Raw genomic sequence first — 17,320 nt, 5'->3', positions numbered from 1 at the left:
GTAATTAGTGTGTTTGGAGAGATTAGACAGAGGTTGGATGGGATCAATGCTGTAAACGCAAGAAAAATACATTTTATTCAACAAATGCAAAAACCACAAAAATCTAAAACCACAACAAAATAGATTTGGCACAAGGCATTTTTAATACTGATAATGATATCCCATTCTTAAATAAAATTCTGATTATATTTAATTTTATCTGTAAAGAGCTGATTTCTTGCTGATTCACTGAACTGACCTCAGCTGAACAGTGACACTCTTTTCTTCTAAGAGCTGCTTTACGGTTTATCCCTGAAGCAAACGCATAAATACAGCCGACGACTGTAATAGAGTTGATGATGAGCAGAGCTGGAGTTTAGAGAAAGAAGGAACTCAGTTTTGTTCATCACTACATCATTTCCGTCTGTGTTAATCAGCGCTATTATTCTAACATGTGGAAAATGATCAGAATAAAGAACTAAGAAGTAAATTAGATAAATGTTAGATCATAGATGTTAAAGACACTTTGATAAACTCACTAAGATGAACATAATGAGGTGTGTGTGTGTGTGTGCGAGAGAGAGAGAGAGAGAGTGAGTGTGTAAGTGAAAGAGAGGGAGTGTGTGTGTGAGGGGCGTGTCAGGTGTCGTGTTTCTCTTTTGTCACCTGCAGCATTAAATCTTTGGCTCATTCACAATCAGCAGCACACACACTCTCACACACACACACGCGCGCGCGCAGTGATGGACTCCAGCAGCGCGCGCTTCTCGCTCCTCGCGCCGCACGCGCCGCTCCTCCTCCGGCAGGGCGACAGGAGTTTCCCGCGCAGCCCGAAGTGCGCGCGCTGCCGGAATCACGGAGTGGTCTCGGCTCTCAAGGGACACAAACGCTTCTGCCGCTGGCGCGACTGCGCGTGCGTCAAATGCGCGTTGATCGCGGAGAGACAGCGCGTCATGGCGGCTCAGGTGGCGTTGCGGAGGCAGCAGGCGCAGGAGGAGCTGCAGGTGATCTACCCCGCGGTAGGAGCGACGCAGGGCGGCGCGAGCGTCTCCAGAGCAGCGCTGAGCGCGTTCGACGCCTTCAGGCCGGACGGTAGATGATTTTGAACTGGTTTAATAGTGTTTTGGTTTAAACGTGAAACGAATCAGTCTTTCTCAGTAGATTCGTGTTGAGTTAGTTTAAGTTCAGTAGGATATGTTGCTTTTTATTGTGTATATGTAATTTTTCAACACTGATGTGGCAACTTAAATATGAATATATTAATAATAATATTGTCAATATAAGAAACATACATATACCTACTACAAATAATTAGCCTATACAATATTCAGTAACACTTTAGAATACTGTTACTTTATTAATGAATAACTATACAGGAACAAATGGATAACACACTATTAACTTTATAGTAACTACTATTAAAGGCAGGGTAGGTAGAAATGGTCTAAAAATTTTATTTTTCAAATTTGTTTAAACTTTATGTACATATCAATACATAATTAAAATGTAAGTACTCTGAAAAAGAAAGTATCAAAATCGAGTGTCTGTAGACCTCTCACGACTGTTTTAAAGACATCTCATTATTTCCATTCACTCCACCCCCTCATTTCTGTGCTTCTTCCAAAGCCACGCCCCCAAAACACATGAACGCGCGACTCCGACCGCTGAGCTAGAGGACGCATTATTTACCTGAGACAAGCGGAGGGGAAGGGGCATTTTTTTGCCTGGTTTGCCTTCACTAACTGCATATGCCGGTACTGTAAATTTAGATTGCTCTTTCTCTGCCATTGTTTTGGTATTCCTAGGTTCAGTGCCTTCTTCTTCTTCTTCTTCGATAGATTTTATTGGCAGCTTGCAAACATAGTGCATTACCGCCATCTACTGGACGGAGGTGTGATCAGGTTCCGTGCCTCTCGCACTCCTCAAATCAAACGGTCGCGCGCAAGTGGGCAGGTGCTGTGTGGCAAAAGGGTGGTTGCCATGGTTGCGAGAGAGTGACAGTCGCCTAAGCCAATCCTTTGATTCGTCCCGAATCGAAATAATGAGCTGTGTTTAATACAGATTAAACGGTCTAGAGTCACTTGATTTTTATACTCTTTTTTTCAGAGTTCTTACATTTTAATTATGTATTGATATATATAGAAAGTTTTAACAAATTTGGATCTTTAATTTTTAATAAATCCTACCTACCCTGCCTTTAACTAACAAGAAACTGATTAACAAATTAGTAAGTAATATCGCTCAGTCGAATGTGGTAGTTCACTCTTAGCTAATCAATGCTATTTTTTTTCATACCTCCCAGAGAACTACTACAGGTTCATAATTAACATGAATAATGCATAATTTATAATAAAAGGTAATGGTAACCCACTAGTAATGGCTCAAGCGTTACTACATTCTTCTAAAGGAACTACTAATTATTTGGATCAGTATTCAGAATCTTACAAAAACCTCAAAAGCTTACAATGACTTCAGTCAGTAGTTGTGTTTTTCACTTCAGAATACTGATCCAAATAATTAGTAGTTCCTTTAGAAGAATGTAGTAACGCTTGAGCCATTACTAGTGGGTTACCATTACCTTTTATTATAAATTATGCATTATTCATGTTAATTATGAACCTGTAGTAGTTCTCTGGGAGGTATGAAAAAAAATAGCATTGATTAGCTAAGAGTGAACTACCACATTCGACTGAGCGATATTACTTACTAATTCGTTAATCAGAGTTCCCTTTCGAAACGTTTACTCGTATTACGTCGCTAGACGCTTATGGGGGAAACTCTTTCTCTGAATATTGAAGCCTTTAATTCAGAAACGCAGTGTCATAATAGAGCGGCGATCGGAGCGCGCTCATTGGCTGCTCGGCGGGAACTGCGGGAACCTATGGCGGAGCAGCGCGTCTGCGCGAGCCAATCATTTTTTAATTAAAGGCTTCAATATTAAGAGAAAAAGAGTTTCCCCCATAAGCGTCTAGCGAAGCAATACTCGTTCCCGTTATCTCAGGGAAGTCGTTTTGTTGTAAGTTAATAGTAGTTACTAGGATGTTATTAGTGCGTTATTCATTTGTTCCTGTGTAGTTATTCATTAATGAAGGAACAGTATTCTAAAGTGTTATCCAAAAACTGTTATAATAATAGTTCAGAAAGCAGATTGTCGGCTTCGATCCGAGCTCGTATGAAACGGGGAGTGTGTGAACGCAGAGAACGGATGAAACGGAGTGTGTGAACGCAGAGAACGGATGAAACGGGAGTGTGTGAATGCAGAGAACGGATGAAACAGGGAGTGTGTGAACGCAGAGAACGGATGAAACGGGAGTGTGTGAACGCAGAGAACGGATGAAACAGGGAGTGTGTGAACGCAGAGAACGGATGAAACGGGGAGTGTGTGAACGCAGAGAACGGATGAAACGGGGAGTGTGTGAACGCAGAGAACGGATGAAAAGGGGAGTGTGTGAACGCAGAGAACGGATGAAACGGGGAGTGTGTGAACGCAGAGAACGTATGAAACGGGGAGTGTGTGAACGCAGAGAACGTATGAAACGGGGAGTGTGTGAACGCAGAGAACGTATGAAACGGGGAGTGTGTGAACGCAGAGAACGTATGAAACGGGGAGTGTGTGAACGCAGAGAACGTATGAAACGGGGAGTGTGTGAACGGATGAAACAGGGAGTGTGTGAACGCTGAGAACGTATGAAACGGGGAGTGTGTGAACGCAGAGAACGTATGAAACGGGGAGTGTGTGAACGCAGAGAACGGATGAAACGGGGAGTGTGAACGCAGAGAACGGATGAAACGGGGAGTGTGAACGCAGAGAACGGATGAAACGGGGAGTGTGTGAACGCAGAGAACGGATGAAACGGGGAGTGTGTGAACGCAGAGAACGGATGAAACGGAGTGTGTGAACGCAGAGAACGGATGAAACGGGGAGTGTGTGAACGCAGAGAACGGATGAAACGGGGAGTGTGTGAACGCAGAGAACGGATGAAACGGGGAGTGTGTGAACGCAGAGAACGGATGAAACGGAGTGTGTGAACGCAGAGAACGTATGAAACGGGGAGTGTGTGAACGCAGAGAACGGATGAAACGGGGAGTGTGTGAACGCAGAGAACGTATGAAACGGGGAGTGTGTGAACGCAGAGAACGGATGAAACGGGGAGTGTGAACGCAGAGAACGGATGAAACGGGGAGTGTGTGAACGCAGAGAACGGATGAAACGGGGAGTGTGTGAACGCAGAGAACGGATGAAACGGAGTGTGTGAACGCAGAGAACGTATGAAACGGGGAGTGTGTGAACGCAGAGAACGGATGAAACGGGGAGTGTGTGAACGGATGAAACAGGGAGTGTGTGAACGCAGAGAACGTATGAAACGGGGAGTGTGTGAACGCAGAGAACGGATGAAACGGAGTGTGTGAACGCAGAGAACGGATGAAACGGGGAGTGTGTGAACGCAGAGAACGGATGAAACGGGGAGTGTGTGAACGCAGAGAACGGATGAAACGGGGAGTGTGTGAACGCAGAGAACGGATGAAACGGAGTGTGTGAACGCAGAGAACGTATGAAACGGGGAGTGTGTGAACGCAGAGAACGGATGAAACGGGGAGTGTGTGAACGGATGAAACAGGGAGTGTGTGAACGCAGAGAACGTATGAAACGGGGAGTGTGTGAACGCAGAGAACGGATGAAACGGAGTGTGTGAACGCAGAGAACGGATGAAACGGGGAGTGTGTGAACGCAGAGAACGGATGAAACGGAGTGTGTGAACGCAGAGAACGGATGAAACGGGGAGTGTGTGAACGCAGAGAACGTATGAAACGGAGTGTGTGAACGCAGAGAACGGATGAAACGGGGAGTGTGTGAACGCAGAGAACGGATGAAACGGGGAGTGTGTGAACGCAGAGAACGGATGAAACGGAGTGTGTGAACGCAGAGAACGTATGAAACGGGGAGTGTGTGAACGCAGAGAACGGATGAAACGGGGAGTGTGTGAACGCAGAGAACGGATGAAACGGGGAGTGTGTGAACGCAGAGAACGTATGAAACGGGGAGTGTGTGAACGCAGAGAACGGATGAAACGGGGAGTGTGTGAACGCAGAGAACGTATGAAACGGGGAGTGTGTGAACGCAGAGAACGGATGAAACGGGGAGTGTGAACGCAGAGAACGGATGAAACGGGGAGTGTGTGAACGCAGAGAACGGATGAAACGGGGAGTGTGTGAACGCAGAGAACGGATGAAACGGAGTGTGTGAACGCAGAGAACGTATGAAACGGGGAGTGTGTGAACGCAGAGAACGGATGAAACGGGGAGTGTGTGAACGGATGAAACAGGGAGTGTGTGAACGCAGAGAACGTATGAAACGGGGAGTGTGTGAACGCAGAGAACGGATGAAACGGAGTGTGTGAACGCAGAGAACGGATGAAACGGGGAGTGTGTGAACGCAGAGAACGGATGAAACGGGGAGTGTGTGAACGCAGAGAACGGATGAAACGGGGAGTGTGTGAACGCAGAGAACGGATGAAACGGAGTGTGTGAACGCAGAGAACGTATGAAACGGGGAGTGTGTGAACGCAGAGAACGGATGAAACGGGGAGTGTGTGAACGGATGAAACAGGGAGTGTGTGAACGCAGAGAACGTATGAAACGGGGAGTGTGTGAACGCAGAGAACGGATGAAACGGAGTGTGTGAACGCAGAGAACGGATGAAACGGGGAGTGTGTGAACGCAGAGAACGGATGAAACGGAGTGTGTGAACGCAGAGAACGGATGAAACGGGGAGTGTGTGAACGCAGAGAACGTATGAAACGGAGTGTGTGAACGCAGAGAACGGATGAAACGGGGAGTGTGTGAACGCAGAGAACGGATGAAACGGGGAGTGTGTGAACGCAGAGAACGGATGAAACGGAGTGTGTGAACGCAGAGAACGTATGAAACGGGGAGTGTGTGAACGCAGAGAACGGATGAAACGGGGAGTGTGTGAACGCAGAGAACGGATGAAACGGGGAGTGTGTGAACGCAGAGAACGGATTTTCCCACTTGTGCTTGAACTCGGATTCTGTCGTCAGCAAACCGTTCTGACACTGTCTGCTTTGTTCTTGCAGAGAAAAGCCTCCAGAAGCGCAGCATGTTGAGTGGGCTGGTGGATCAGGCGTTCTTCTCCTCAGAAAAGAGCGACCCGTCTCCTGGCCCGGATCTGGAGTCGGAGAAACAGTGGGAAGCTCCCGGCCGAAACCCCACTGCCGTCCTGATGAAGATCTTCCCTCAGCTGGAGCGGGACGCCCTGGACTCAGCGCTGGAGGCCGGATCGGGAGACGTGGTGAAGGCCATCGAGCTGCTGCTCGGCTCCCGGGAGGGTCAGAGGTCAAGCGGAGCCGGCGGCTCTCGGGAGGGTCAGAGGTCAAGCGGAGCCAGTTCGGCCTTCTCTCCTCTCCACTCCTCCTCCTCTCCCTCCTTCAGAGACGGGATGTTGGGATTTAACCCTGGGTTTGCCATCGGCCCGCTGAGACTCTATCCCACACCCAACTTCCTCCCGCCGCTCCTGACGTCCGGGTTCGTTCCGATGACCCTGCGGCCGCCGGCGGACTATCGGCTCCTGCGGGACCTTCCGTATCCCAGAGACTCCTTCATCCCCGCGGTGTTTCACTCCGGCCTCGACCGGGACAAATAACCGGACCACAGTCTCCTGCTTTCCCAGTAAACCAGAGTATGGATCATGAATCCAGATGTTGACCCTTGTGTGACCTTATGGACAGTTTTGTTTTCTTTTGATAATTTTGCCTGTGTTAATGCCAATGCAATTCATTTTGGCACTGGTGTGTATTTTTATTGGAATTTTACTATTTTACCCCCATTTCCTTTAATAAATCTATTTTGCACTAGTAACACAACATATTTCCATTCATGACCTTTTGGACAAAAAAAAATGTCCCCATTGAAACCCATTAAAACTGCTATTTTTAATCCCAGGGCCATTTAACTATAAAATGATGCGATCTTTGTTAATAGTCTTTCATTCTGTTGGAAAGGCTTCAGAATTTACATTTTTTACCAGATGTGCCGTTTTCTCAGGTTTGGCCTATAATGCAAATACTCGCTTTATTTCTGTTTTCTGCATATTATAGAGCCAATTGAGTAAAAAAAATGCAGCTATAATTGTGTGTGTGTATTGATATGGTTGTTAGGGTTTGGTTTGAATGTGTGTAATAAAAAATAATAATGTGTGTGTTTGTAATATTTGAGAGAGAAAAACTCTTCTGCAAATCCAGCCAGTGTCCCAGTGGAGCTTCACTGACACCTAATGGGGAAATGCCTCCACACAGTTTTATTCATGTGTGTTTTATATATCTTTTTATATATTGAAAATGTTGTATTTTTATGCATATTTGAATGTCACATTTTGTTAATAAATCTTAAATACAACTTTATTTCATTGACTATAGAAGAAAAGCTTGATCAATCATGTTTATGTGAGGATTTATCTGTGAAATATGAACCTGTGGTTCACAGCTGAGAAACAGATTTAGATCGACTATAAATCAATAAACTAAACCTTCAGCTTGAACATGCAGGTGAATATAGAGGATATATAACTCAATGGAAAAACAGTTAAAGTGTTAGAACTCATCATTTACATCATGTATGAGTTTCTTCTGTTTAGTACAAAAGAAGATATTTTGAACAAAACAGTTTGATGAACTTACTTCTACAGTTTTTTCTTTCCTACTCTGGAAGTCAGTGAGGTTCATGACAGAAGTTTCATTTTTGGGTGAATATCCCTTTAACACTTTGCATCTCGGTCCGTGTACTTTTTGGTCATTTCATTTCCTGTTTGGAATGGAATAACGAGAAATGAAAACCAGCTCGTTTATTCGTTTTTTAGTTTAGTTTAAAAAACGAAAAATGAGATTTTGGCTCGATTTTTCATTTTTTGTTTGTGGTTTACAAATCGGTTTATGGGTTCAATATTTCATTTGCACACGTGGGCGGTGCTGAAACGCCCCTTTCATCTGATTGGTCAAACCGCTCCGCCTTCAGTAAGCTACGAGCTTTTCTTTCTGTCAGGCAGAATAAGAGTCAGTACGAGTGCGGCACTGACAAATCATAGGCTACACTATAATAAAATGATGTCTGAAATCTGATGTCTATGCTGTTGTTGTTTAAAAGTATACTCAAATCACGTAATACTGCCAAAACTAATATTTAAATACAAAAATCAATCCTCAAATTATCAAATCAGTTCATTTAAAACATTTCAAATATCAATAATTTTTTTTAAACACACATATTCAGAGGATGTTTGACCTTCAATCACACGAAGGAAAGAGAAGTTGTGATTCTCTCATAAAGTGTGTGTGAGTGTGTGTGTTTGCAGACACCAGCAGGGGGCAGTGTTTCACTCTCACTAATAACACTGGGAAACAGAGTCAATGGACTTTATGATACAGTGATTCGCCTGTAAAAGATTCATATGAACAACTGTGCTTTTATTAAAATATATGTCTAACATCTAAAGACTCTTTTCCACGATATGGAAGCAAAAAAATGTCAAATGTTTTTGAAATACAAAAGCCTGTTGAATTGCACCACTTGAAAAAAATAGGCATTGCATTAACCATGCTTGCATTTAAATGCATTGTATTTTTAGGGCTTGCATTTTTATGGGCTGAAATTCAACATGGTTGAATATTTAAGCTGTGAATATTTCAATTAAAAACATTTCAAACACATTTTCATTATTAAAAATTCAATAATCATATTCACTTTTCATATTTCACTTCCAAAATATTAAAACTGTTTAAAAATACAACCTATAATATTCATATTCAATATAATATAAGGGGAATCCTTGAGTATGAGGTATTGAGGGAAACCGATTATAATCCTGTTCATAGAGAAAGCTGATAACATCTAGGTTACACAGGGAAAGTAACAATGAAGTTATTGAATGAAACATAAACACAGATTTTGTGTGTTTATCATCTTTTCCGCATATATACTGACACATGAATCATTTTCATTTTATGAATGAATGGCTTGCTCTAACTGTTGCTGGTCTTCGTCAACAACACGCGCTTGCACCCCCTGCTGGTGAGGTCGACTAACAGCACATGGAGAGGATGCTCGGCAATCTACTGCTTTTCCTGCAGTTCCTGGATGTCAATGTTGAATTTACTGTCGAATTTGAACCACTGAATTTGTGGAAGCGAATTTGCAAAGCGAAATAAAATGGACCGAACAATGCCTGTTGAATATTATAGGTTGTATTTTTAAACAGTTTGAATATTTTGGAAGTGAAATATGAAAGGTGAATATGGATTATTGAATTTTTAATAATGAAAATGTGTTTGAAATGTTTTTAATTGAAATATTCACAGCTTAAGTAAGTAAGTCAGTAAAATTTATTTATACAGCGCCTTTCACAGAGTAGGTCACAAAGCGCTTTACAATAGACAATGAAGCATAATAAAAAACAATACAGATACAATTTTCAATATATAAAAAGACAGAGATTACCCAAAAGCTAACCTGAACAAATGAGTCTTCACTTGTCCCCTAAAACTGTCCACATTCTCAGCAAACCTAATACTAGTTGGCAAAGCATTCCATAGTCTGGGTGCCATAGCGGCGAAGGCTCTATCCCCACCTGTCTTTAAAAGAGTGCGTGGCGTAGATAGCAGATTTTGGTTATTAGACCTGAGAGACCGGAGAGGGATATGATGATGAATTATGTCAGCAAGATAAGCAGGGGCCTGACCATGTAAAGCCCTATAGGTTATGGTTAAAATTTTGAATTGGATCCTGTAAATTACAGGAAGCCAGTGAAGAGAACAGATCTAGTGAGTAACCTAGCAGCAGAATTTTGAATAGATTGCAGTCGATGAAGAACAGATTTGTTAAGTGAGGAGAAAAGTGAGTTACAGTAATCAATACGAGAAGAAATGAAAGCATGAATGAGCATCTCCAGTTCTGAGTGAGAGACCACAGACCTCAATTTATTAACATTACGTAAGTGGAAAAAACAGGATTTGGTCAGTGATTTGATGTGGGTCTCGAAAGATAGAGATTTATCAAATGTCACCCCAAGGTTCCTTAAACTAGGCCGAACCACAGATGACAAAGGTCCAAGGTTCTGCATGATCAGAGGGATAGCGCTGTCTGGCGCTACAATTAAAACCTCCGTCTTATCTGGGTTCAGCTGCAAAAAACTTTCAGCCATCCAGCTGTTTATGGCATCTATACAATCTAAGAGCCTTGTAAGTTTGGATGACTCATTTTGCCAGAATGTAAAAAATGAAGCTGAATGTCATCTGCGTACAAGTGATAAATGTTAAAGTCACGAATAATCTGACCCAAAGGCAACAAGTATAAAATAAACAATATTGGACCCAACACTGAACCCTGTGGGACACCACAAAACAGGGGTGATGATGCAGAGTGGGAATCACCAATATAGACATCAAAACTTCTATCTGAGAGATATGAGGTAAACCAATCTTAAATATTCAACCATGTTGAATTTCAGCCCATACAAATGCAAGCCCTAAAAATACAATGCAAGCATGGTTAATGCAATGCCTATTTTTTTCCAGTAGTGCAAAAAAACAGGCTTTTTTATTTCAAAAACATTTGGCATTATTTTACTTCCATACACACAAGCTCTATAATCATTCTGTGAATTTATAGTCAAAAGAAAAACGAATCTTAGTTTTGACGATTTCTTTCCCCCTCAGAAGCTCTTTCTCTTCTGAACAACCTTGTGTTCGAGCTCTTCTCATGTTTGAGGAATGGCTGAGATTTGTTTTTGGATAAAAGCATCAGTTAAATCAATAAATGTAAATGTTGTGATGATTCTCTGCGTGACATTAATGGAGATCAGAAAACCACGTCAAAAAACAACAGCAGATCCAGTAGAAATGTTTCAATTTCTTTTATAAAAATAGATGCTTTTAAACTTCCAAGCGATTTGAAGCTTCTTTTCTTTCTTTCTTTTTTTTTTTTTTACCATATATAAATCGCTTTAGGAATTTTGGCCTTTTTACATCAAGAAAACAATTACGTTAAGTAACATTATGCAACCAAGAAATAAACTTAAAAAACAAAACTCACAAGTCAATGTTAAAGAAACAAAATTATTAAATGAACTTTAAAGCACTTAGACCAGAGAAATGTAGAAATCTAAAATAGAAGATGACTCGAAACCAAAACACAAAGTTACAGTGGCTGTTATTCCATTGAAACAGATGTTTTTAAAAGTAAACCATTTTAATAACACAAACAGTAGATGAAGTATCCACGGTGTTCGGCTTAGGCCGTGTGTGTTCGGCTGGTCTTGAAGGACACCTGCAGAACCCGTTCCCCGAGCCGGTACCCGTTCAGGCTAGCGATAGCGACGGCCGCCTCCTCGTAGCTGCTCATGGTCACGAAGCCGAAGCCTTTGCACTTGTCTGTGCTGAAGTCTCGTATGACCTTGACGTTGATGACGGCGCCGAACGGGCCGAAGATCTGCCAGAGGACGCTCTCGTCTGCGTCCGGGGCGAGATTATACACGAAGATACACCAGCCGGCGGCGTGAGGGAAGCCGACTCCATCGATGGACGCGGGAGAGAATCTGCAGCCAGAAACAACAGACAGAGAGTTCAGCTGAAGAACAAACCTCTGGACTGTTGGAGGATTCACTGACATACAGCACATACCCATCAATTAAGATCTTCACAAACAACAATTAATGAATAATAAATATTAGGGCTAAAAAAATTAAATAAATTTGATATTAATTTATATAAAATTGGTTTATTGTAGTCCTAGCTTATAGACAAGGCGGAGGAATCCTCTTTAATTTTATAAGGTCCGCCCGATGACCTGGGTATCCTAGTAAACACAGTCTGTTATATCTTAAGTAAACATAAATAGTCGAGAAATAAAACGTGTGTAACAGTATATTGGATCCGTGCAGCTCTTAAAGTGACAGCAGCCTAATATTCATGTTAAAGGGTAACTAAACCTTAAACCAAATTTTTTTAGTTAATGATCTGTAAGACTGGGGCTTTATTAGTGCTGTTCATTGACTCGAGTAACTTTTTTGACATTTGGGTATAAAGTGTTTTAATTCTACAATATATGGTGTAAAAACGTCTGAGTGCTGCCCTCTTCAGGTTGAACGGTGGCTACTGCAGTTGAATTTTCCTTGAAAACGATCAGGATAGCGTATTTTAGCATCTATTTAGCATAGCATATATAGTTATTTAGATTATTTCGTGTAGCCTAGGTAGTTAAAGGGATACTTCACCTCTGGGAAGAAGAATGTGTATTTAAAATAGGTCATTTAAGTAGAAGAAATGTGAAGAAAGTTTAGAATTTGGAGCTTTCTAGACCGAGAAAAGCCAGAAAATGCATTTTTGTCTTATGTGGATGAAAGACAACAACTCCCAGAATGCACTTGCTTCGCTGCCTTAGGAGGCCACGCCTACCGGTAAGAGAGCGGGAATTTTCTTAGCAATGGTAAAACGCACATCAACCGATCACTTGTTTAGCGTTCATGTAAACACTACATTCAGATTCACCAATCGGAATGAATTCAGTTAGATTGAAACAAAAGGTGCATGTGCATGTAAACAATGAATGGCGACCGCAGAACGCAAAAGCTGAATCCCCTACATTTTGAACGATCTCGCCCGTCGGACAAGTCCGGGAAAAGGAGGATGTTGTTGTTTACCCCTACTTACTCAGCTTTCTCCTACTATTCAGCTTTCTCCACAGAACAAGAGCCTACTAGCTTAGCTTCCAAAGAAAGACAGCTGACACTGTGTGTACATTCTGTGAGTGAGATCCCTCCCTCTATGGGCGGGCTGAAAACATGCGGAACAACGCCATCTACTGGCTGTAGTCTTTAGCCTCTGACCAGAAAATCCTCCGATGACGCAAAATGACGATTTTTGCGTCATCGGAGGATTTTTTCCAGACAAAAAATACATAAATCTCTTGTCTCAGGGGGATATGAGGGTGGAAAGCACGGTAATTCGAAAATACTACAGGTTTTCTACTAATACAAAGCTTAATGCTAAATCCTGAAGTAACCCTTTAATTAGCATAGATGTTAGTGTAGTATTGTTAGAAGCATAGTTAGTTAGTAGCATAGTATTGCATCAGTTAGGATAGCTTCAAGTTAGCATAGATTTATCTGTATTTAGTACAGTGGTCAGGAGGATACGTAGGTGTAGTGTTGCTGGTTGACTGCTTAGCTTTCCAGCAGACTTGGAAATTAGGCGCCAGTGGTTGCATGCACTTGGCCTGGAAGACCGCGAGTTCCTGCCTAGAGCTCAAGTGTGCAACCTGCATTTTACGCGGGATTGCTTCTCCAACGCAGTAGAGGTGGAACTGGGCTTCTCCACACAGCTCACGCTGAAAAGCGATGCAGTGCCAAACGCTGCTCCTCCTGCATGGACTCCACCACCGCAGCGGCATCTTGATGTGAGTGATCATATATATTTTTCATCACAATTTATGGTTAGGCTTAAGTTAATCCTCTGGGGTCGACAAACGCGCCGGCGCATTTTGCTGGCTTTTTTCACATAGCGGCAAAATATGAATATGCCTACAGAGAGCGTGCGCTATTGACATCAACTCGATAAAACACATCAGATTCATGTACTTTACGTCGTCTTGTGATGCTGTGAGGAATAATAATAATGTAATAGTAATAATAACTACTTCTTAATGGTCCCATTCTCCCTTGCGTGGCTGCTTCGCTAGCATCGTCGGGTGCCGATCGCGATGCGGGAATTAAAAACCGCAGTTTGAGTCAGCGGCTCGAATTGATATGGCTCTGGCCCTGTGTCCGCAGACAATTCACCCTCCTCCACTTCAGGTAAAGGTGGGGGAGAAAAGTCCTGGACTTCAAATGACAGCTCTGTTGTAAAGCTACTTGCATCACTCCAGTCAATTAATCCGTCACTGTGGGTCTCAGGTGCACGCCCCCCGCTCAGCCCCGCCCTCGGTTCGTCCCCTCTATCGCCGCTGGGGTCCACCCACTTTTCCTGCATTGTTCAAATATTGCCAGTGGGTGGAGTCAGGCTCTGACCAGGGGTTTAGTTAAATCACACAAAAGACAAAGATAATATCACTCACTGCTCTCGACTGAATAACTTTTGTAACTTTAAAATGCATTAATCTAGATTTAATTATACAGTGAAGACTATGCAGTGCTATTTCATATTTGATTATTAATTTTCTCTAACTGTAAATTACTGTTAGACTTACCTTAAAAAAATAAAGCATGTTTGTTCAATTGTATTTGTTCTATTGCTCGTAATTTGATTATTTGTTCTAAGTTTATTACTGACAGTTTGTTTGTCTAACAATAGTTAGGCTAGTAGTTTTTGGTGTCACAACCTTATTACAGTTATGGGTCAAAAACGACGAAGACAATAACTAGGCCCACTTAAATTACTTATTTATTACGTTTTGTGGTGTGGCCCGACTGCCAAGGGCGATCTGTGTTGAATCAGTGAGTATTACATGACATCTCTTACTAGAGTATGGTGCTGTGTCAGAAGTTCTCAGATGTTAGTCTGAAACTGACATGAGATTCACACGTACCTCTTGACTCCGTAGGAGGCGTTGAGGAGGTTGTCCAGCCTGAAACACACACACAGACTCTGTGAAGCAGCTCAGACTCGAGCGAGGGAATACCTGAATCTGTGTGTCGGGTGCATGAGAGCGAGAGAATACCTGAATCTGTGCTCCGGGTGCATGAGAGCGAGGGAATACCTGAATCTGTGCTCCGGGTGCATGAGAGCGAGGGAATACCTGAATCTGTGCGTCTGGTGCATGAGAGCGAGGGAATACCTGAATCTGTGCTCCGGGTGCATGAGAGCGAGGGAATACCTGAATCTGTGCTCCGGGTGCATGAGAGCGAGGGAATACCTGAATCTGTGCTCCGGGTGCATGAGAGCGAGAGAATACCTGAATCTGTGCTCCGGGTGCATGAGAGCGAGGGAATACCTGAATCTGTGCTCCGGGTGCATGAGAGCGAGGGAATACCTGAATCTGTGCTCCGGGTGCATGAGAGCGAGGGAATACCTGAATCTGTGCTCCGGGTGCATGAGAGCGAGGGAATACCTGAATCTGTGCGTCTGGTGCATGAGAGCGAGGGAATACCTGAATCTGTGCTCCGGGTGCATGAGAGCGAGGGAATACCTGAATCTGTGCTCCGGGTGCATGAGAGCGAGGGAATACCTGAATCTGTGCTCCGGGTGCATGAGAGCGAGGGAATACCTGAATCTGTGCTCCGGGTGCATGAGAGCGAGGGAATACCTGAATCTGTGCTCCGGGTGCATGAGAGCGAGGGAATACCTGAATCTGTGCGTCGGGTGCATGAGAGCGAGGGAATACCTGAATCTGTACGTCGGGTGCATGAGAGCGAGGGAATACCTGAATCTGTACTCCGGGTGCATGAGAGCGAGGGAATACCTGAATCTGTACTCCGGGTGCATGAGAGCGAGGGAATACCTGAATCTGTACGTCGGGTGCATGAGAGCGAGGGAATACCTGAATCTGTGCTCCGGGTGCATGAGAGCGAGGGAATACCTGAATCTGTGCGTCGGGTGCATGAGAGCGAGGGAATACCTGAATCTGTGCTCCGGGTGCATGAGAGCGAGGGAATACCTGAATCTGTGCTCCGGGTGCATGAGAGCGAGGGAATACCTGAATCTGTGCTCCGGGTGCATGAGAGCGAGGGAATACCTGAATCTGTGCTCCGGGTGCATGAGAGCGAGGGAATACCTGAATCTGTGCTCCGGGTGCATGAGAGCGAGGGAATACCTGAATCTGTGCGTCGGGTGCATGAGAGCGAGGGAATACCTGAATCTGTGCTCCGGGTGCATGAGAGCGAGGGAATACCTGAATCTGTGCGTCGGGTGCATGAGAGCGAGGGAATACCTGAATCTGTGCGTCGGGTGCATGAGAGCGAGGGAATACCTGAATCTGTGCTCCGGGTGCATGAGAGCGAGGGAATACCTGAATCTGTGCTCCGGGTGCATGAGAGCGAGGGAATACCTGAATCTGTACGTCGGGTGCATGAGAGCGAGGGAATACCTGAATCTGTGCTCCGGGTGCATGAGAGCGAGGGAATACCTGAATCTGTGCTCCGGGTGCATGAGAGCGAGGGAATACCTGAATCTGTGCTCCGGGTGCATGAGAGCGAGGGAATACCTGAATCTGTGCTCCGGGTGCATGAGAGCGAGGGAATACCTGAATCTGTACGTCGGGTGCATGAGAGCGAGGGAATACCTGAATCTGTGCTCCGGGTGCATGAGAGCGAGGGAATACCTGAATCTGTGCTCCGGGTGCATGAGAGCGAGGGAATACCTGAATCTGTGCTCCGGGTGCATGAGAGCGAGGGAATACCTGAATCTGTGCTCCGGGTGCATGAGAGCGAGGGAATACCTGAATCTGTACGTCGGGTGCATGAGAGCGAGGGAATACCTGAATCTGTGCTCCGGGTGCATGAGAGCGAGGGAATACCTGAATCTGTACGTCGGGTGCATGAGAGCGAGGGAATACCTGAATCTGTGCTCCGGGTGCATGAGAGCGAGAGAATACCTGAATCTGTGCTCCGGGTGCATGAGAGCGAGGGAATACCTGAATCTGTGCTCCGGGTGCATGAGAGCGAGGGAATACCTGAATCTGTGCGTCGGGTGCATGAGAGCGAGGGAATACCTGAATCTGTGCGTCGGGTGCATGAGAGCGAGGGAATACCTGAATCTGTGCTCCGGGTGCATGAGAGCGAGGGAATACCTGAATCTGTGCTCCGGGTGCATGAGAGCGAGGGAATACCTGAATCTGTGCTCCGGGTGCATGAGAGCGAGGGAATACCTGAATCTGTGCTCCGGGTGCATGAGAGCGAGGGAATACCTGAATCTGTGCTCCGGGTGCATGAGAGCGAGAGAATACCTGAATCTGTGCTCCGGGTGCATGAGAGCGAGGGAATACCTGAATCTGTGCTCCGGGTGCATGAGAGCGAGGGAATACCTGAATCTGTGCGTCGGGTGCATGAGAGCGAGGGAATACCTGAATCTGTGCGTCGGGTGCATGAGAGCGAGGGAATACCTGAATCTGTGCTCCGGGTGCATGAGAGCGAGGGAATACCTGAATCTGTGCTCCGGGTGCATGAGAGCGAGGGAATACCTGAATCTGTACGTCGGGTGCATGAGAGCGAGGGAATACCTGAATCTGTGCTCCGGGTGCATGAGAGCGAGGGAATACCTGAATCTGTGCTCCGGGTGCATGAGAGCGAGGGAATACCTGAATCTGTGCGTCGGGTGCATGAGAGCGAGGGAATACCTGAATC

At 44.5% G+C, this 17,320-nt stretch overlaps 2 protein-coding genes across 4 annotated transcripts in view; one reads left to right on the top strand and one right to left on the bottom strand.

Moving 5' to 3' along the window:
• The first annotated feature begins 674 nt into the window (after positions 1-674).
• LOC311288326 (doublesex- and mab-3-related transcription factor A1) lies at positions 675-7,412 on the top strand. Its single transcript, XM_084405664.1, has 2 exons — positions 675-1,071; positions 6,075-7,412. Exons 1-2 carry the CDS (start codon positions 723-725, stop codon positions 6,638-6,640), a joined length of 915 nt encoding a protein of 304 aa, XP_084261790.1. The 5' UTR covers positions 675-722; the 3' UTR covers positions 6,641-7,412.
• A 3,472-nt stretch (positions 7,413-10,884) lies between these two features.
• The window catches only part of LOC311288209 (ELAV-like protein 2), a 28,001-nt gene continuing 21,565 nt past the window's right edge, over positions 10,885-17,320 (bottom strand). For 2 of the 3 annotated variants that reach the window (XM_084405490.1, XM_084405489.1), the window contains 2 exons: positions 14,569-14,607; positions 10,886-11,581 (listed from right to left, as the gene is read on the bottom strand). In XM_084405490.1, coding sequence (XP_084261616.1) covers positions 11,278-11,581; positions 14,569-14,607 — 343 coding nt within the window. In that variant the 3' untranslated portion in view covers positions 10,886-11,277. Of the gene's footprint in view, positions 11,582-14,568; positions 14,608-17,320 lie in introns of all 3 variants that reach the window. The other variant, XM_084405491.1, reaches the window with a different exon arrangement.

This window comes from Rutilus rutilus (assembly GCF_951802725.1).
Source record: "Rutilus rutilus genome assembly, chromosome: 3".
Taxonomy (NCBI): Eukaryota; Metazoa; Chordata; class Actinopteri; order Cypriniformes; family Leuciscidae; genus Rutilus; species Rutilus rutilus.
This window is presented reverse-complemented; position numbering and strand designations above follow the sequence as displayed.

Excerpts from the sequence above, each read along its gene's own strand:
- LOC311288326 (XM_084405664.1), top strand. The coding sequence starts at position 723 with ATGGACTCCAGCAGCGCGCGCTTCTCGCTCCTCGCGCCGCACGCGCCG. Across the intron at positions 1,072-6,074 it reads CGACGCCTTCAGGCCGGACG|AGAAAAGCCTCCAGAAGCGC; the intron begins GTAGATGATTTT and ends TTGTTCTTGCAG.